The following is a 21989-nucleotide window of genomic DNA, read 5'->3' as shown; positions in this document are numbered from 1 at the left end:
AATAGCTAGATGTAGTGGTTAAAGTAGATGTTATTTACAATAAAAATTGTACAGTGTCATGCTCCCTATCTTTTTTTAGACTTGTTAATATTTAATGATCCCTCTATATATATAACATTTATTCCTGCATTTTAGTGAACTATATGCTTAAGTTAGTATTCTAACTTTAGGTTGGACACCACTGCATGAAGCCTGCAATGTTGGATATTACGATGTTGCTAAGATACTTATAGCAGCTGGAGCAGATGTTAACACACAAGGATTAGATGATGACACTCCACTCCATGATTCTGCTAGTAGTGGGCATAGAGATGTAAGTATGATAGAAAAATCAATAATACTCATTTTCAAAATATAAATTCAACCCAGAGTAATTTCTTTTCCTTCTTAGTCATGCGATCTCCTGTCATATTTCACTCATTGCTTATCTGTATTTTATGTTTCTTTTTATCTGCCTTTGAACTGTTAATTCCTATCGTAGTCCGGTTTAGTATTATACTTACATAAAATTTATTTAATTTGATAATTAATTATATAGGTTGGCAAAATTTTATTTCCAGGCCATTCACCACACAACTAGATATAGTGGTTAAAGTGGATTTTTCTTACAATAAAAATTGTACAGTGTCATACTGCCTATCTTTTTTTAGACTTGTTAATATTTAATGATTCCTGTATACATAACATTTATGCCTGCATTTTAGCTGACATTATTTTTCAGATGGTTTATTTGTATAATAATAATAACATGATATTATAATCAAACATTATAAATGCTCACAAACTAATGGTATCTCTAAACATCATGTTTAGTAGTTTTGCTGTAATATTATGAACCATACTGGATTTTAAGTTTCATTTGCATTTTCAACCTTTGGCATGTTGATATCAAAGCTAAACCATTCTTGGTGTGGGCCTCTTTGGATTCATCTTGTTTTGGACTTCTTGTGCTTCTTGGACTTGTGTGTTTATTTCCCTCACCAGGTTAGGGAAGTTTTCCATCACTATTTTTTCAAATAGGTTTTCCTTTTTTTTAAATATATTTTTATTGACTTTAGAGAAGAAGGACGAGGGAGAGATAGAAACATCAGAGATAAAAGAGAGTGATTGGTCGGCTGCCTCCTGCACGCTCACACTGGGAATTGAGCCTAGGCATGTGGCCTGACCATGAATCGAACCCTGACCTCCTGGTTCATGGGTTGACACTCAACTACCTAGCCACACCAGCAGGGCAGTTCTTTCTTTTTCTTTTTTTCTTTTTTGCTCAGTCCCTTTACCCCCCAAGCCTCCTCACCCCAGAGCTATCAACTCTTCTCTATTTATAAGTGTCTCTGTTTTGCTTGTCAGTTCAGTTTGTTCATTAGATTCTATACGAGTGAAATTATATGGTAAAGGATAAATTTTTCTTCTTTTTTATAGCCAAGTAATATTCCATTGTGTAAATGTATCATAGCTGTTTTAGCCCATCATCTACTGATGGACACTTGGACTGCTTCTAAATCTTGCCTATTGTAAATAACTGCAGTGAACATGGGGGTGCATATATTCTTTCTAATTAGTGTCAGTTTGATTCGGGTTTCTTTCTATGAATTCTCAGAAGTGGAATTGCTGGGTCATAAAGCAGTTCCTTTTTTAATTTTTTGCCATAACTTCATACTGCTTTCTACAGTGGCTGCATTAGTCTACATTCCTACCAACAGTGCATAAGAGTTCCCTTTTCTGCACATCCTGGGCAACACTTGTTGTTTGTTGATTTATTGATGATAGCCATTCTGACAGGTGTGAAGTGTTATCTCATTGTGGTTTTATTTTGCATTTCGTAACATTGAGCATCTTTTTGTATGTTTACTGGTCATCCATATCTCCTCTTTGAAGAAGTGTCTATTTTTTAATTGGGTTATTTTTGGGGTGTTTTCTTTTTTTTGGTGTTGAGTTGTATAAGTTATTTATATTTTGGATATCAAGCCCTTATCAGATGTATCAGCAAATAATGTTCTCCCATTTAGTGGGCTGTATTTTCATTTTGTTGATGGCTTTCTTTTTTGTGCGAAAACTTTTTAGTTTGATGTAGTTCCATTTATTTTTTCTTTTGTTTCCCTTGCCAGAGGAGATATATCAGAAAAAAATATTGTCTGAGAAATGTCGAAGATTTTACTGCCTGCCTATGTTTTGTCGGATATTAATGGTTTGAAGTCAAACATTTAACTTTTAATTCATTTTGAGTTTATTCTTGTGTGTGGTGTAAGGTGATCTAGTTTTATTTTTTGTATATATCTGTCCCATTTTCCCAGCACCATTTATTGAAATCTTTAGCCCATTGTATGTTTTTGCCTCCTTTGTGAAATAATAATTGACTATAAAGGCGTTGGTTTATATCTGGGCTCCCTGTTCTGTTCTCTTGATCTATATGTCAGTTCTAGTACTTTTTTGATGGAATCTTTATAGTTCTCTATTAATAGTATCATGTCATCTGCAAATAATGACAGTTTTACTTCTTCCTTTCCAGTTTGGATGTCTTTGTTTCTCCTTCTTATCTGTTTACTGTGATTAGGACTTTCAGTGCTATGTTAAGAGTGATGAAAGCAGACACCCATCCCTGTCTTATTCCCAGTTGAAAGAGGAGCACTTGTAGTTCTTGCTTATTGAGTAGTTTAGTAGTAATTTTGATAAGGTTGTGGGAGGATATGAGTACCACATTTTCTTTCACTGCCAATCTTGACCAATCCTTATGATTTTCTTAATAAAATTTTATTTTTTCTGGCTTACTGTATGATAAGAATACAGTATGTAATATACAAAATATGTGTTAATTGATCATTATTGGTAAACCTTCTGATCAACAGTACACTATTAGTAGTCAGGATTTGGGGGGTCAGAAGTTATATGTGGATTGTCAGCTGTGCAGGGCTGGCACCCCTAATCCCTGCATTGTTCAAGGATCAACTGTATATGTTCCATGAAGCCAAGGAACTTGTTATACTTGTTTATTGATGTATCTTCAGAACTTGGAGCAGTACTTGTTAATAGGTTCTCAATAAATAATTTATTGAATGCATGATGAAAAGGGAAGAAACTGATGAGATTCACTGCTAAAATTGCCCAGTTTAAATTTTAAGGAGGAAATTTCTTTGTAGCAGGTATAATCATCAGATGGGGGAAGGCAATGAAAATGAAACTTGAAGAGAGTAATCATGATTTAGAAGAGACACACTGTAAGGAATGGAGGCAGAATAAATGAGGCAGAATGATGTTATGAATGTTATCAAGAGAATGGTCAAAATGATACAAAATATGAAGTGACTAAATCTTCCTACTATTTAATTCAGATAGTGAAACTGTTACTTCGTCATGGTGGAAATCCATTTCAAGCTAATAAACACGGAGAGCGTCCAGTGGATGTTGCAGAAACAGAGGAGTTGGAATTGCTACTAAAACGAGAGGTGCCTTTATCTGATGATGATGAAAGTTACACAGGTTTGTTTCAGATAATCTGTATTCAACTGTTTGTTTGACATGATGTTTAGTAGGACATTTTACTTCTACTTTATAGTACATAAAATGTTTGAATACCTTAGAATAATGCTAGCTAGCTAGTAAGACTGGTGAATTTAGTAACCTAGTTATTTGCTACATGTCCTCTGTGTAAATGGAGTCATGATGCCATTGCCCTATTTTCATGATTTTCCTCCCATAAATTGCTGATATTACATTCAAGCCCATTGTAGAACCTTTCCCCATTAATAGCTACCACCACTGCTCTTCTGATTTCTTTACATTCTTTCATAAATTAGAGATACACTAACCAAACCCTTTCTGTCTTTTCCTGGCATTAATGAATTGTCTTTACATTTTTAACTTTTGTCATTTAGGTGGTTGAACTCTGGTCATTGTTTAAAGGTAGGGGCACAGTTTCACAAACACAGTTTTTAAAAGGAAGAGCCAAAATAATATTTCAGAAAACTTTTGGTGTACTCAGAATTTTTTTAAAAAGCATAAACAGTTTAAAATATAACGAAAAAAACTTCCTTGTATTGAAGAAAATCTTTTGTGTACAGACTAGAAATGTTCACCATGTTTCAGGTAAAAATCCATTAAAAAGAATGTAGTGAGTTTCATAATTGACCATATGTCCAAAATATCTAAAGAATTCCTAGGAACAGTTAAGTCATATTGCTATTATATTGTTATATGTAAGGGAATAAAAATCAAACCACACTCATTTAATCTCAGTCACTGCCCAAAGGCAATAGAATGACATCTATAGTTTTGAGGCAAAAAAGGTCTATGATATAAACATCTGTACTTTTTTTTCCTTAATTGAGGTAGAAGTGAACATTATATTAGTTTCAAGTATACAACATAATGATTCTGTATTTGCATATATTGTGAAATGATCACCACAATAAGTCTATTTAACATCCATCATTATTCATAGTTAAAATTATTTTCTTTTTCCTTGAGATGAGGACTTTTTATTTTTATTTATTTATTTATTTATTTATTTATTTATTTATTTATTTTTATTTTTATTTATTTTTTATTATTAGTTAAGGTATTACAAATGTGTCCTCATCCCCCCCATTAACCCCCAACCTCCCCACCACACACAAACTCATGCTCCCATCCCCCTGTTGTCCATGTCCATTGGTATGGCTTATATACATGTATACAAGTCCTTCGGTTGATCTCTTCCCCTTACCCCCGCCAGCAATCAGGCTATCAATCCCCAGAAGGAAAGTAGGGGAGGGCGGGGGTAAGGAGATGAGGACTTTTAAGATCTATTTTCTTAGCAACCTTCAAATATGCAATACAGTATTAATGGTAGTCACTATGCTGTAGATTACTGCCCCATAAATTATTTTATATTTAAGTTTATACCTTTGATGCTCTTCATCTGTTTTGCTCACTCCCACCATCCTCAACTCTAGCAACCACCAATCTGTTCTCTGTAACTGTGAGCTTACTTTTGTTTTTAGGTTTCACATATAAGTTAGAATATATAGTATTTGTCTTTCTCAGGCTGATTTATTTCACTTAGAATAATACCCTCTAGGTCAGCCGTGGGCAAACTACGACCCGCGGGCTGGGTTTGAAATGAATAAAACTATTGAAAAAAAAGACCGTACCCTTTTATGTAATGATGTTTACTTTGAATTTATATTAGTTCACACAAACACTCCATCCATGCTTTTGTTCCGGCCCTCCGGTCCAGTTTAAGAACCCATTGTGGCCCTCGAGTCAAAAAGTTTGCCCACCCCTGCTCTAGGTTCATTCATGCTGTTGCAAATGGCAAACTTTCATGGCTGAATATATTCCATTGTGTATATACTGTATACTACACCTTATCTATTCATTCATCTATGGATACTTAGGTTGTTTATCATATCTTGGCTATTGTAAATAATGCTGTTCTGAATATGTGGGTGCATTTATCTTTTTAAATTAGTTTTTGGTTTCTTTGAATAAATAACCGAAATTGCTGTTTTCTATATGGCTATACCAGTTTAAATTTTGATCAGTGGTGCACCAGTTTTCTTTTATTTCACATTCTTACCACAACTTGTTATTTTTTGTCTTTTTTATAATTGTCACTCTAACAGGTATGAGATAATATCTGATTGTAGTTTTGATTTGCATTTCCCTGGTGCTTAATGATGTAGAACATCTTTTATGTACCCATTGGCCATCTGTATGTCTTCTTTGGAAAAACGTCTATTGCGATCCTCTGCCAGTTTCTCAGTCATTGAAATCCTCTCTCCATTTTTCAATTGAATTGTTTGTTTGCTGTTGAGTTGAATGAATTCTTTATATATTTTAGATATTAACCCCTTATCATATATATGATTTGCAAATACTTTGTTCCATTCAGTACACTGCTTTTCATGCTATTGATGATGTCCTTTGTTATGCAGAAGTTAAAATCCCAATGTTTTATTATGAAAATGGTCAAAAATACTGCAAAGTTCAAAGAATTGTACAGTGAACACCATGTACCCACCAACTACATTTTACAGTTAACTTTTTGCTGTAGTTCCTTTACTACATTATCACATACATCTCTCTCTACCCTTCAATCTATCTTATTTATTTTTTATTTGTTAATTTATCTTTATTGTTGAAAGTATTATAGATGCTCTCCCCCTTTTTTTCCCCTTTGACCCCCTTCACCCTGCACCCACCCCTCCCAGGCCTTCACCACACTATTGTCTGTGTCTGTGGGCTATGCATGTATGCATATAAGTTCCCCATTTAATCCATCTTAATTTTTGATGCATTTCAAAATAAGTTGCAGACCTCTAAATACTTTAGCATGCATTTTATTCATTAACTAGGTTCAATTTTTGTGTATGAATATTTTAGGTAATATTTATATTTGAGAAATTAATTTTTTTATTTAATAAAACATTCTTTTAGTTTTGAGAAATTCATAGACCTATATAATTCAGTCTTATAAAGATACAGACTATATCATTCCAGCAAGTTTCTTTTTTTATTTTATTTTATTGTTTTCTTATGCTGCCCCTTCTTACTCAATCCCTGTCCCTACCTGATCATGTATACCCTTTATGGTAAATAGAGATTAGGCAGGAATCACTAATAGATAAATCTAGGTGGAATTTTTTTATGAAAAACAGGATATTTACATTGTCTTCTCCAGTTCTGAGAGAGGAAAGGATAAAAACCAATGGTTGTATAGTGGAGAAATCAAGCAGCACCTGAACTGTGATCAAAATTAACATCTTCACCCCTGGCTGGTTTGGTTCAGGGGTGGAGCATTGGCCCACGGACCAGAGGGTGGAGGGTTCAGGGTTCTATTCCTGGTCAAGGGCATGTACCTGGGTTGCAGATTTGAGCTCAGCCATGGTCTGGGCTTGTGCAGGAGGCAACCAATCTGTGTGTGTCTCTCTCACATCGATGTTTCTCTCTCTCTCCCTCTCCCTCTCTCTCTCTCTCTCTCTCTCTCTCTCCCCCCTCTCTCTCCCTCTCCCTCTCCCTGTTTTTCCCTCCCTATATTTCTCCCTTCCACTCTCCCTTAAAAAAAGTCAGTGTTGCCGAAACCGGTTTGGCTCAGTGGATAGAGCGTCGGCCTGCAGACTGAAAGGTCCCAGGTTCGATTCCGGTCAAGGGCATGTACCTGGGTTGCGGGCATATCCCCAGTGGGAGATGTGCAGGAGGCAGCTGATCGATGTTTCTCTCTCATCGATGTTTCTAACTATCTCTCTCCCTTCCTCTCTGTAAAAAATCAATAAAATATATTTAAAAAAAAAACAAAAAACAAACATCAAAGGAGAGACAAATGCACATCATGTTTCTCCAGATATGATTTCATGAAAAGGGTACATTATCACTTTTGTGGCTTTCTGAGAATGCATAATTATGAGGAATGTTCTGGGTTTTTTCTTTTTAAGACTGGTGAAAGATTAAGAAATGGCAATGTCATGAAAAACTAAAAAGGCTATAGAAATGTTCCAGACAGAGATAGTAAATTAAAGGCAATACCTGTTCCCAGACTGAATCCTGTACTGGAGAGGGAAAATGATTATAAATAACATTATTAGATCATTTAACAAGGAATATGGACAGTAAATTAGTGTTGTATCATTGTAAATTTTGAAGTTGACAACTGTACTTTGTTGACAAGAGAATATCCTTATGTCTTAGGAAATACTTATTTCTTAGGAGTTACTCACTGAAGTATATAGGGGTAAAGAGCCATGATGTATATAATTTGACCTCATCTAGTTCAGGAAAAAAATATATGTACATATTTGCATATATAGTGAAAGCAAATTATAAAGCAAGAGAATGAAAACATTAACAATGGGCAAATCTGGATAAAGAATATAAAATTTTTAGTAGTTTTTATTTTTTAATTTCTGTGAGTTTGAAATTATTTGCAAATAAAATTTCAAATATATACAAATACATAAAATTGCCTTGCTTTGTCCATTGAAAAGATCTAAAAGCATTGACCCCACAATTCCAATAATCTTTCCTAGTGCCCAGATTATAATCTTGACATGCTTTCTACTAAAAGAAAACCAAGGCTTTTTAGAAAAAAATAGGTGATTTTAAGTCTGGGATAGGAAATATATAAGATGAGCTGTCAACATCTTGTCATTGCTGATTACAAGGAAGCTATGAAAGATTACTATAAGGTTTTGTCAAAAGGCCTTAGGAGACAACTTAGATCAGTTTCCCATTGACGAAAGATGGGATAGTTTGAGCTTCAATAAGGCTATTAATAACAAATATTTGAAATTCATTAAATAAGTTTAAATCCATAGTCCATGGTCATAATTATTTTAATTAATCTATCATAAGAGAACCAATTTATTTTAAAAATTAGGCAGAAATAAAAGAAAATAATAAATTATTTATCTTTTCTTACATGAACTCTGTCACTGGGTAACCTCATTATAGGTGAGAAGTTTTTGGTTTTGGTCTTGGTTGTTTTTTAGTATGTTTTTATTGATTTCAGAGAGAGGAAAGGAGAGGGAGGAGAGATATAGAAACATCAATGATGAGAGAATCATCAATTGGCTGTCTCCTACATGCTCCCTACTGGGGATCAAGTCCGAAACCCTGGCATGTGCCCTGACCAGGAATCAAACCATGACCTCCTGGTTCATGGGTTGACCCTCAACCAGTGAGCCACATCGGCTGGGTGAGAAGTGTTTTTTAAATAAGGTTAATGCAGGTAAAAAAGAAAAAAGTTTGACCATTTTGTAAACCACATATCAGTTAATATGTGTAAGCATTGAGCATCAACAGTTGCTAACATTAGATTTTTTAAAAAGAGGGGGAATAAAAGCATTGCATGCTCCCTGCTGAAAGAACACATTACACTACTATTCTTCACTCCTCAGGATCCAGCTGCCATTTTCAGAAAATACCAAAGTCAGAGGAACATCCTGCTGAACTGCACCAAGCAAAATCTAGACTATGGGAAACTCAAATGGCTTTGATTTTTCAAGAGATAAATTGTATGGGAATGAAAAAAGAAGAATCTGTAGGGAAAAAATGTTAATGTTTAAAAGTCATATCAAAGCTGAAAAATAGGCAGCACTAAAAAAACAATGTATTTAATAGGTGATTTATACTTCTCGGGGAAATTTGTACAAAATTTAGTTAAGATAAATGGCACATACAAGATCCAGAATATTCTTTAAAAAATATGTTTTTATTAATTTTAGAGAAGGAGGGAGGGAGAGGGATAGAGAGATAGAAACATCCATGAGGGAGAAATCTCAATCTGCTGCCTCCTATATGCCCCCTACTGGGGATGGAGCCAGAAACCTGGGCATATGCCCTGACCGGAATCAAAACAGTGACCTCTTGGTTTATGGGTCAACACTCAACCACTGAGCAACACTGGCTGGACAGGATATTTTTTTTAATTCAAAGAAATTCTTATGTTAAGGGGAAACCTAATATGTTGGGGGTTTTTTAATCCTTGCCTGAGGATATGTTTATGGATTTTAGGGAGAGAAGAAGAGAGAGAAACATCAATGTGAGAAAGATCTATCTGTTGCCTCCGTATGTGCCCCAACTGGGGATTTGAACCCACAACCTTTTTGGTGTGTGGGACAATGCTCCAACCAACTGAGCAACCCATCTGTGGTCTGCTAGGTTTTTTAATAGTTTTGAGAAGGGTCCAGCAATGGTGATAGTTACTTTATTTTACTTAGGAAATGATTAGGACTTCTACTTAACTATCACGTATCCAAAAGTGGGACTAATTATAAAATGAGGAGACCAGGGTTAGAAGGGTGAATAAAAAGACAAAAATATAACATTGGTTAAAGCAGTATTTATTAGTGGTAATGTTAACAAATGGAGCAACATCCCTTTTAGTATATATTTTCACCTTCCAATAAATGTAAATAAACTCCTTAAGTGTTTGGTACAAAGATATTGCTCAATAAATATTTGTTAAATTGGTGGAGAGTGGTTACTGGCCCTTAGGGATTTTTTAGGACTCTCCAAATTCCACAAATCCAAGAAATAACTGAATCTGTAAGCCAGGTTCATTCATTACTGAGACTGGAAAAGTTTGAGAAGACCTAGAATCAAACAACAGGAACGGTTCCTCCTGGTGCTTCAGCTGCTAACTGGCAGTCACAGGTGTGAAGACCACTTTACCTTCTACCTCCAACAGGAGGGCTGCCTCTTAGACTACTCCAATAAACTACTCATGTTTCAATGAGTTATTGAAGAAAGACAACAGTCCAAGAACCTAGAAACCTAAGAAAACAATCATTTGAATAAACAGAATGTTAACCCAGCTAAATAAAACTACCAGATCGTTCAGCAAACAACAGAAATGAATACTTAAGAAAATTCAGTTATAGCTCAAAAGACTTTTTGGAGCTAATAAAAAAAAACAAAAAACATGATTATACAACCAGACAACAAAGTGGATGATTGAGAAATGATCATTGTTGGGACTTAAATTATTATTGGAAAATCAAGTAAAATAAGTCCTCACAATACAGCAATATTATAGAGAACGACTTCTTAAAGAAGATGAAAAATACTTAGAAAATAAATCAAGGAGACCTAACAGATCTAACATGTGAATAATTTTTGTGGGAATTTAAAAGGCAAATAAAGGTGGAATATAGTCCACAATTATACAAATAGAAATTTTTCCCAAGCTGAAGAAAGCCTAAGTTTTAGTGGCAGATAAGATCCCAAGAAAACAGAAACACCAATCAGAAAGGATATATGCACCCCTATGTTCATAACAGCACAATTTACAATAGCTAAGATTTGGAAACAGCCTAAGTGCCCATCAGCAGATGAGTGGATTAGAAAACTGGTACATCTACACAATGGAATACTACGCTGCTGTAAAAAAAGAAGGAATTCTTACCATTTGCAACAGCATGGATGGAACTAGAGAGCATTATGCTTAGTGAAATAAGCCAGTCAGAGAAAGATAAACATCACATGATCTCACTCATTTGTGGGATATAATGAACAACATAAACTGATGAACAAAGATAGAATCAGAGTCATAGAAGCATCAAACAGACTGTCCAACCTATGAGGGAAGGTGGGGAGGGGGGTGAGGGGATAAGAGGTCAACCAAAGGACTTGTATGCATGCATATGAACATAACCAATGGACACAGACGGGGGTTGTCGGGGGATAAGTGAGGACATGCACTGGGGGGTGAGGGCAGGCGGGGAGAGGTCAGGGGGAAAAGGAGACATGTAATACTTTAAACAATAAAGAATTGAAATTTAAAAAAAATTAAATGCTTTAAAAAAATCAAACTTGCCAAACCGATTTGGCTCAGTGGATGGAGCGTTGGCCTGCGGACTGATGGTTCCGGTCAGGGGCGTGTGCCTTGGTTGCAGGCACATCCCCAGTGGGAGGTGTGCAGGAGGCAGCTGGTCAATGTTTCTCTCTCATCGATGTTTCTGGCTCTTTGTCCCTCTCCCTTCCTCTCTGTAGAAAATCAATGAAATATATTTAAAAAAATAAAACTTGGAGAAAAAAACTCCTCTACCTGACTACGGTATTATTTACCTGTCAGGATAAAAGAAAAATCACTGTAGACATTAAGGATTTAAAGGTACATCAATATGTATATATTATACATTTTAAAAGAAATAATGGAGGGAGGAGGTTAGATGGAGGTGAAAAAAATGAAAGGATTAAGAAGTACTAGAAAATAGTCATGGGGATGTAAAGTACTGCATGAGGAATATAGTCAATAATCTATAATAATAAAAGCATAATATGCTAATTAGACCAGACAGCCAAACGACCTTCCAGACAAAGCTGGGGCTGCGAGGGCCAAGCCCTTTGCATGAATTTCATGCATCGGGCCTCTAGTATGATAATAACTGTATATGGTGCCAGGTGGATACTGGAAGTACTGGCGGGAACATTTTGTAAGTATATGATTGTCTAACCACTGTGCTGTACACCTGAAACTAATCCTATATAATAAGAGAGGAATATGCTAATTAGCCATTATGCCCTGAGGTGTAACGACCAAGCACATCATGACCAGATCACAGATCTGCAGGAGAGTGGGCCAGTAAGGTACTAGCGGGCTGTGGAGAGCTACAGGAGGGGGCAGGGAAGCAAGCTATGGGCGGGGGAGGGGGGGGGCGAGCAAGGGGAGCTACAGGAGGGCAGCAGCGACTTACTGGCTACAAGTGGATGGCAGAGAGCTACAGGACGGGGCAGGGCAGCAAGCAAGCAGGAGGCAGAGAGCTACAGGAGAGGGCAGGGCAACAAGCTATAAGGGGATGTGGGGGGAGCTACAGGAGGATGGCAGTGACCTACTGGTGCACAGATTCGTGTGCAGAGCTACTAGTGTAAAATAATATTGAATGTAAGCTGTCATTGAAAATTTAAAAAAAAATAATGGAAGAATAAACCAACAACTTATAAACTTGGTTACCTAATAGGAGAAAAGGGTAAATGGAGGTATGTGTGAATTGTTACAGTCTTGAAAAACAGTCTGACAACAGCTGGTGAAACACAAGAGCTCTTATCTTTTGAAGATACATGCTGAAATATTTCTAGATAAAATAACTTGAATGGGGATATGCTTCAAAATGATAAAGCAGTAGGATGAATAGAGAGTATGGATTGGCCAAAGATTGATGCCTATTGGAGCTGAGTAATGGGTACCTCGGGGTTCAGTATAACATAACATTCTGTCTACTATGTTGAGTTCAAAGTTTATTATAAAACATTTTTAAAGATACTTACACACTTTGAACTATCAGTCACTTCTGGGAATATCCAGTGTTTATTTTAGCGCTGTTTTGACTAGTAAAAGCATAAATATATAGTCAGATAGGGCATTGGTTATATAAATTGATGTATATAGCCATACCATGGGTTATTGTACAACTATGAAAAAATATATTCTAATGCTATCCCAGTTACTTGGAAGGATTTTCATAAGAAATTGACTTAAAAAATTAAGATGAATAATTATATCTAATTTTGTAAAATGAACAATGTTATAAAAAGCAATATATATGTTCATATATGTACATATATTTGCAAAATTTTATAAGCATGGAGAAAATCCAGAAGCATGTATATCAGGCTGCTAATAAGGCATGTGTCAGGTGAGGGGTGGTGAGTGGCAGAGAAGGGGGTAATTTGGGTGGAAGGAAGGGAGCTGAACGCAATCATGTGATAATATTTTTGTATACATAAATATACAACTCAGCAGAATCTTCCCTTACCCTGCATCCCTGTTTATTTAACCCCTTATGCCCTTCCCTTCACAGTGAATCTTCTTAAAGTGCATTGTAGTACACTCTATTGAATCTATGTTTACTAACATCATTATTACTAACACTAGAAGCCCGGTGCATGAAAATTCGTGCACAGTCCGGGAGCCCTCAGGGGATGTCCTGCTGAGGGCTGGGGAGCGGGCCTAAGCCACAGTCTGACCTCCCTCCGGGCTGATCAGGGAAAGGCACCGCTCCCATTATCCCGATGCTGCTGCCACTGTTGGCCCTCCTCGGCTCTTGCAGCCACTGCAACTATACAGTCTAATTAGCATATTACCCTTTTATTAGTATAGATGATCTAACTGCCAGATCCCTTAACTGTCTTCTCGGTCTCTCTGTAGAATTTTGACAGTGTTGACCATATTCTTCCTAAAATTCTGTCTTGGTTTCAAGACATAATTCTCTGGCTTTCATTTAGCTTTCCAGACTGTTTCTTCTCAGTTTCCTTCTAGAATCTCATCTTCATTTTTCCCCTCAATCCCTTCACATACTCCCATGTGTTGATTTTTCTGAAGATTTTACTTTTTGGACCCTCTTCTCTTACCACCCACACTTATATTCTCCCACCCACACTTATAGTTCTAACTGCCATCTATATGGTGAAGCCTTCCAAATATCTCTTTATTCCATACATTTCTCTTGAGCTTTCAAACCTATATATTTAGCTGCCCCTCTGGCTATTACCACTTAAGATTTCCACAGAAATCAGAATACCTGAATGGAACTTGGTTCTCTATTTACACTCCTCTTGTGTTTTGTTTTTTTTCTCTCAATGGTAATGTAAATCAGCTATACTTATGTCATATGCTTGATAGTCATCCTAAACTCCTCTTCCTTCAGCTCAATTATTTAGCGACTATTTTTGAGCACCCATTATGTGTTGGGCATTGTTTATGCACTGGAGATACAGCCTATTAAGAAAATGTATCGCCGAAACCGGTTTGGCTCAGTGGATAGAGCGTCGGCCTGCGGACTGAAAGGTCCCAGGTTCGATTCCGGTCAAGGGCATGTACCTGGGTTGCGGGCATATCCCCAGTGGGAGATGTGCAGGAGGCAGCTGATCGATGTTTCTCTCTCATCGATGTTTCTAACTCTCTATCTCTCTCCCTTCCTCTCTGTGGAAAATCAATAAAATATATATATAAAAAAAAAAAAGAAAATGTATCTACATAACATAATTATCTACTAATCCCTGTCATTCCTACTTTAAAAGAATTTTTTTAATTAAATCTTTATTGTTCAGATTATTACATTTGCTCCTCTTTTTTCCCCCCATAACTCCCCTCCTCCCAGTTCCCGCCCCACCCTCCGCCCTCACTCCCCACCCACTGTCCTCATCCATAGGTGCACTATTTTTGTCCAGTCTCTTCCCACATCTCCCACACCCCTTTCCCCCCCAAGAATAGTCAGTCCATTCCCTTTCTATGTCCCTGATTCTATTATAATCAACAGTTCATTCTGTTCATCAGATTATTTATTCACTTGATTCTTAGATTCACTTGTTGATAGATGCATGTTTGTTGTTCATAATTTGTATCTTTACCTTTTTCTTCTTCTTCCTCTTCTTAAAGGATACCTTTCAGCATTTCATATAATCCTGGTTTGGTGGTGATGAACTCCTTTAGCTTTTCCTTATCTGTGAAGCTCTTTATCTGACCTTCAATTCTGAATGATAGCTTTGCTGGATAAAGTAATCTTGGTTGTAGGTTCTTGGTATTCATCACTTTGAATATTTCGTGCCACTGCCTTCTGGCCTGCAAAGTTTCTGTTGAGAAATCAGCTGACAGTCGTATGGGTATTCCCTTGTAGGTAACTGAGTTTCTTTCTCTTGCTGCTTTTAAGATTCTCTCTTTGTCTTTTGCTCTTGGCATTTTAATTATGATGTGTCTTGGTGTGGTCCTCTTTGGATTCCTTTTGTTTGGGGTTCTCCGCGCTTCTTGGACCTGTAAGTCCATTTCTTTCACCAGGTGGGGGAAGTTTTCTGTCATTATTTCTTCAAATAGGTTTTCAATATCTTGCTCTCTCTCATCTTCTGGCACCCCTATAATTCTGATGTTGGTACGCTTGAAGCTGTCCCAGAGGCTCCTTACACTATCCTCGCATTTTTGGATTCTTTTTTCATTCCGCCCCTCCGGTTGGGTGTTTTTTGCTTCTTCGCATTTCAAATCATTGACTTGATTCTTGCGCTCCTCTGGTCTGCTGTCGGGAGTCTGTATAATATTCGTTATTTCAGTCCGTGTATGCTTAATTTCTAGTTGGTTCCCCATCATAACATCGAGGGTCTCATTAGATTTCTTGTAGATCTCGTTAAGTTTATCGGCGGCTTCTAAACAGTTCTTGAGAGACCTTAAAAGTGTGGTTCTGAACTCTATATCTTCCATTGACAATTTTGTCCTGTTTCTTTGTCTCCGCATTTTGTTATGCTTCCTTGGTGCACCCCCTAGTGGTCTTTGTGCGCAGTCTTATAGTTAAACCTTGATTGTTGTAGCTAATACCAGGGAGGGTTTGACCTCCAGGCCAAGTGGCGATGAGAATCAGCTGTGTCTGCAGTGAGAGAACTTCTGTCCTCTAGGGAGGTGCTAATCTAGCCTTTGCCTGAGGCTATTCGGCAAATGCCTCTGTGCAGGGCTTGGGTGGAGCGGGTCGCACAGGATCAACAGGGTGGGCCGGAGAGAGCAGTTATGGCGGCTCTCAGTCCTGTCCCCAGGGGCTCTGCCTCTCTGAGTCCCAGCACCCGCTGCAAACCTCGGAGAGAAAGCTGCACTCGCTCTGACCAAAGCCAGACAGTCCCGCTTCTCCCATTTGAGTCTGGGTCCCTAAAGACTCGCCCGTATCTGAAGCTCAGAGTCTGCGACTCCCTCCCGATTGAAAACGCCAACCGTGCCCTCCGCCGTCAGCCCGCTCCGCACACTCCGCACCTCAGAATTTGACTTCAGCACTGTGCCTCCTCTGAGTGTCCGTATGCGTTTCTCTTTCCTCCTAGTTGTAGGACTTCCACTCAGCCAGCGTTCCTGTGGTTCTGGGTGATGTCCGTTCCGTCTTTTAGTTTCACTTTTGAAGTAGTTGTTCAAGGCAGCAAACTCCGGCGTTAACCTATGCCACCATCTTGGTTCTCCGGTTCTGTCTGGATCCTTTCAAAGAATTTATAAGTCCATCTAGCAGTGACAAGCTGAAGGTCACTTGAACATCGTTGTGTAAAATGAGGATTATGATAGCTGAAATTACATTGGCTTCCATAAGAAAACAAGAAAATACGATTTGAAAAATAGAAATTTTATATGGTATGTTAATTTTTACATGTTTTGTGGCTACAAACTCTAATTCTGGTCTCTTTAGAAAGCAGTAGCTGTGGAAAGCAGCCTTGTTATAAAACTTTCTTTTAAAAATCTGCAACAGATTTTTTCCATGGAAGAAGAAAGCTGTTTTATTTGAACTTACATATTTAATTAGAGTGGAACACGACCTTCTAGAACCTTTTTTGATTTTCATTTATTTTGATTATTTCATGTGTTCATTAGCTATCTGTTGATTTTTCAGAATATTTATTTTCTACATGGTGAAAGTGCCTGAATTATTGCTTGATCAAAGTCCTTCAAGGAATGATGCAAAAATCATCAGTAAGTATCTTACAAAGATTTTGGAGTTGCTAAAAAAGACTGATGAAAATACCCAAATTTATTGCTTAATTTACATGAGGTCCTTGTTAGACTTGACTTTATCAAACACCATCCAATCTAAATTCAGAATATGTTAATATTTAATAGAGAATTAACTGCCCAGAGATGTTTGTGTATAAAGTCTGATAGCATTGTTACCCATCTGGTATATCATGTCATCCATGTGACAGATACACTTTAAGTGTTGCAAAGTTAGAGAATAAGATCAAGACTATGAATTTCAAAGAAGTTAATACATTTGGAGTAAATAAAGGGTGTTATATATGTAGCATTTAAGTGTGGTTTATTCCATTAGGCATTGCGCTATGCTTTATGACAGTGCTACTCAGAGTAGCTATTCCACAAACTATTGCTGTTTCTCATGATAAAGAACTTTTGCCAGAATGTAAATGTACTGCTTTCTTCATCAAAAAGGTAAAAATGCTAAAAAAAAAAAAAAATTTTTTTTAAATGTTAGCTGAACTCAGTGTTCTAGTGACTAATTAATTCCCATTTCTGGTACAAGATCCTATTTCACCATGGATTTGTAATAAACAATATGCAGACTGGCCTCAGTTCATGAGCTACACTGCATAGCAGTTTTATGTTGTGCATATCAGACATTTACACTATTGTTGCAGGAATACATGTCCTGGTTAATACAGCTTATTTGTGTACAAATGTGTGACACTTTTAAGTTTGCATAATTCTTTAGTCTTTTCCCCCCTTAACTTCTGCCCTTTTCCCATGGTTTCATTTCAATTACATTCCTATACAGGAATTCCATTTAATAATAGTATTTGCTACAGACAATTGCTTCTTGCTATTCTGCTGAGAATTCAGTTATTCCGAGATTGTGCTCATAAAGCATAATTATGGTAGTAGAAATGAGGGTAGTAACTCTGTGTCATGTAGTATCCCTGCCCATACTTTCAGACATTCATTAATTGCCAGAGTAGAGATTCTGTTAAAGTTTGCAGACACCGATTTTATTACTTAAACAGAGCTCTCAGTGTACAATGTTGAAAATGCCAGTCATTGTCAGAATTATTAACCTTTTTCTTATCTTACTTTGACTACTAATAATCTGGCCTTATTTATTTAGCAGCTGCTATAAACTTCCCTTACTTGCATACTTAAACTTAACTTAGGAAATGCTCAAATGCTCCATCATAATAAACAGACAAGCTACTTTTAGATACTGATATAAAATAGATTAGGAAACTGGTGCTTACTGAGAGCATCTGTGTGTCAAAAAATACACAAAATGACCAATATTTTGAAGCCTTATTTTCTTAATGTTAAAACAGTAAATTGTAACTATTTTAAATATATTGTCATAATTTTTTAAATTCACTTCCTCAGTTTTATATTTCAGGAATTGTGAAATACAAGTGTTGATGCATGCATATATGGAACTATAACATTTAATAATTCAAGAGCTCCAAAAACCAATTATTTAAACCAAAATATACCATACATTTTTACTAAATGGATTATGTGATGTTAACAATTTATCCATAAGGAAGAAGAATCATCACCTTAAAAAGTTTTAAAGCAAACCAAACTTAGAAGTATAAAAACTACAGGAAGACGTTACATAGGGTGTTTTTAGAGTATTAAAATCTATATCAGGGGTCCTCAAACTACCGCCCGCGGGCCACATGCAGCCCACTGAAAACATTTATCCAGCCTACTGGGTGTTTTTGTCACCGCTGCCTGTTGCTTAGCAGCCGACTAGTTTTTTTTTTAAACTATAGTCCGGCCCTCCAACGGTCTGAGGGATAGTGAACTGGCCCCCTGTTTAAAAAGTTTGAGGACCCCTGATCTATATCGTAATTGATCATTAGAAATTTAAACTTGATAGAGCATTTTATAGGGAAAGGAGTTTGTGTACTAGTGTATACCTAAAATTCAAGATTACTCCATTTAACCTGTAAAAAATATTTTATCTTCTTGCTTTCCAATTGGCATTTTAAAATCAATTCCAGTGTCTATGTTAGATAACAGATTAGGCCTAGTATGAAAAATTATAATCCATTTATAACCCAAGAACCTTATTTAATTTAACTAGTGCTGTAAACAACTTATTTGATTAAATCTATTTCTCAACTTGTTGAGTAGCAACAAGCACCATGTTTGGTACTTATCACTTTTATTTTTTACATAGCCCTGTGGTATCAGTACTTAGAAGAAATGAAAAGGCAGTTAAGTGTCTATGATGTGCAGAGAGGTAGCATACAGCATGGATAGACGATGAGATATTCTTTTATTTAATGACCAATTAAAAGAAATTCCATTATAGTGTTTTGCATTCTCTACTTTTTCTCCTCTGCTTTGTGATTTATGGTACATTTTTTTCTAAATATCTTAAACAAACCTGAATCTTAAACAAAACCTCTACATTTAACTTTTTTTGAAAGCCAATACTTTTAAATCAGATTGTATCATGTGTTTTATGTGTAAATAATATCAACCTAGTTCCAAAGCTTAAGAATTTTTAATTCTAGGTGGAGTGTTTTTTAAAGAGAGATGTCTATGTCAAATTTTGCTAAGTGGAGAAAAAGGGAAAGAAGTTAATGAATACCTAAATTACCATATATTGTAAACATTCACCCTTTATCAGTATAAAAATTATATAGTTCTATATTTTTTACATGCTTATATATCAGAAAAATAAATAGAAGATCGTGGTTGCATCTAAGATGTTCTTTGGATATCTGCAAATTAATGTATGTCTTTACATTTTGTATGTTACATAAAACAGTAGGCTGCCAAGTATCTCTCTTTGAAATTAATATAAATATAGTAATCAAGAAATTTCAAGTGTATTTGCCCAAAATATGTAAAACTGTTTATTGCAAATACCAAAACTAACGGGTTTTTCATTTAAGTATGTTAGCTTGATGGTTTTCCTTAAAAATTGAATTTCTACTGGTGCCTAGCAACTTAAAGTGAGTCTGTCACATAATTATAATAGTTGAGATATTGCTGAATATTTAAAACTAAAACTCTATAAAGGGTACATTTGGGCAGAACCCTTAAATAAAGAGATTTGAATTAAAAATATTAATTTTATATGCGTACATTTAAATGAGTTCGGCCTTAGCTATATCATCCTGCCTGCAGAAAAAAAATGTTTTATCTAGTCATGGTTAAAAGGACCTCCATGTAATATCTATATTTATGATGGAATAGCTAAGACTGGGTGATTTTGTCAGTTTCCTTTAGTGACATCAAAATTTTTGTAGTGATACCACTATTATCAGAGGGGGATTGAATATCTTGATAAATTTATATTTTATAGAATCAGCTTCTGTTACTGGTATTTTAGTAGAAAGACAGTGTAATAACTAATTGAGGGAGTATACAGAGTGCTTTGGTACTTTATTTTAATTCTTATGTAGATTTTCTTTTAGACAGTATTTTCAACTTATTATATTCTCTTCCCTCTCAGCTTACCCCTAAATTAACTTAATTATCTACCTATATCTAGTATTATAGAAATAAAGTGAAAATATGTTCTTATATGGAATATTTATTTCCAACTAGATGTATAACTTCTCTTCTCTTACAAAATAAAATTAAAATACCTAATCTTTACTTAGGAAAATTGAGGTAAAGAAATGAAAATTTAGACGAGACTGTATAAAATTACCTAATATTATATTTCCCTATCTGTGAGCTACATTTCTCAATCATTTTAGGAATATGAAACCTATAAAGTTTTGTTTCTGAAAATTCAAGTCTTTTTCTAATGTTACTTCTTTGCCTAAGTAACATAAATAAGTTATATTTGTATAATTCTTAAATATATTAGTTGTGTTAGTGAATTATTGCAGAGCAAAGGAACAACCCAAAATAGACATGAGAGGCCTGCAACCATTGTGAAATATTCATCCCAGTGAAACCCCAGAGATCCTCTGAAAGTAAGACTCAGCTTGTTCAGGTAATGGTCTTAGCAACAGGCTGAGATTAGAGAGAACCAGAGATCACTATGAACAGGCCTCTAACTCAAGGGTGAAGCCTGTTTTAAAGATTCTCCACAAAATGCTGAAGAAACTAGTTTCTCTCTCTATTAATATGAAAAGAAATCCAGATATTTTAGGAAAACCAACTGAATGAAAGACAAGAAGGGCCAAGATGATCAAACAGAACCATTGATCCTGGAAAATGTAAATAATATAGGAAGCAGAAGGGTAAGTTATTCTCAGTATTTCTGGAGATTCTTGGTGGGAATTGATCCACTAACCATAATAACAAAAGGCTACTATGAAAAATTAGACCAGGAAAATCCTTAGAATTAATAATAATTATAACTGCTGAAAGTAAATATTCTATATAGGACTAAAGAGTACACTGGGCATTGCTGAAGATCTGAGAGGTCTAAGAGAAGGGCAAAATATAAAACACTTTTTAAAAGACATTGGAAATATAAGAAAAATGATTTTAAAAAAACATAAAACCATACCCAGGATTTATAGTATTTATCTTACAAAAATTAGTAAATAGAAAATATTTTTAAATTAAAGAAAGTGCCCTTTAACTGAAGAAAGACTTGTCTGTAGATCAAAGGGGAATGGTGTAAAAAAAAAAAAGAGGGGAGCAGGGGTAGGAAACCTCACATCTTGATAAATCACAACCTCAAGGATAAAAATTTTTTAAAATCCTACAAGCTTCCAGAAAACATGGTAATTAACCGTACCCCCGACACGCTTCCCATTGGCTAATCAGGGCGATATGCAAATTAACTTCCAACCAAGATGGCAGCCGGCAACAAGGCAGCTGAAGGGAACAGGAAGCTTGCTTGCTCCAGTAATGGAGGAAGCCAAGGTTCCCTGCCTGCCGCTGCCGGCCTCTGAGCTGCACTTTAAGAAACAATGTTGCAATTATAGAAGCTAAACAAACCCCAGAAACCTGCTTTCAGCCAGCCGGCCTCGGAGCTGGAGCTGCAACAGTGTTTCAGTTATAGAAACCAAACCCAGATACCTGCTTTCAGCAGCCGAGCCTCAGAGCTAAAGCCAGCTCTCAGTTCCAGTGACAGCCATAGAAG

The 21989-nt window shown here is 36.1% G+C and overlaps 1 protein-coding gene across 9 annotated transcripts in view; it reads left to right on the top strand.

The window, feature by feature from the left end:
- ANKRD12 (ankyrin repeat domain 12) overlaps nucleotides 1–21989 on the top strand; it is a 107697-nt gene that overhangs the window by 57284 nt on the left and 28424 nt on the right. For 8 of the 9 annotated variants that reach the window (XM_036323236.1, XM_036323237.1, XM_036323233.1 and 5 more), the window contains 2 exons: nucleotides 171–313; nucleotides 3327–3474. In XM_036323236.1, coding sequence (XP_036179129.1) covers nucleotides 171–313; nucleotides 3327–3474 — 291 coding nt within the window. Of the gene's footprint in view, nucleotides 1–170; nucleotides 314–3326; nucleotides 3475–16817; nucleotides 16898–21989 lie in introns of those variants that run through there. The other variant, XM_036323241.1, reaches the window with a different exon arrangement.

Source organism: Myotis myotis, unplaced genomic scaffold, assembly GCF_014108235.1.
Source record: "Myotis myotis isolate mMyoMyo1 unplaced genomic scaffold, mMyoMyo1.p scaffold_m19_p_9, whole genome shotgun sequence".
Lineage (NCBI taxonomy): Eukaryota > Metazoa > Chordata > Mammalia > Chiroptera > Vespertilionidae > Myotis > Myotis myotis.
The sequence above is the reverse complement of the archived record's forward strand: the minus strand, read 5'-3'. Positions and strand labels throughout refer to the sequence as shown.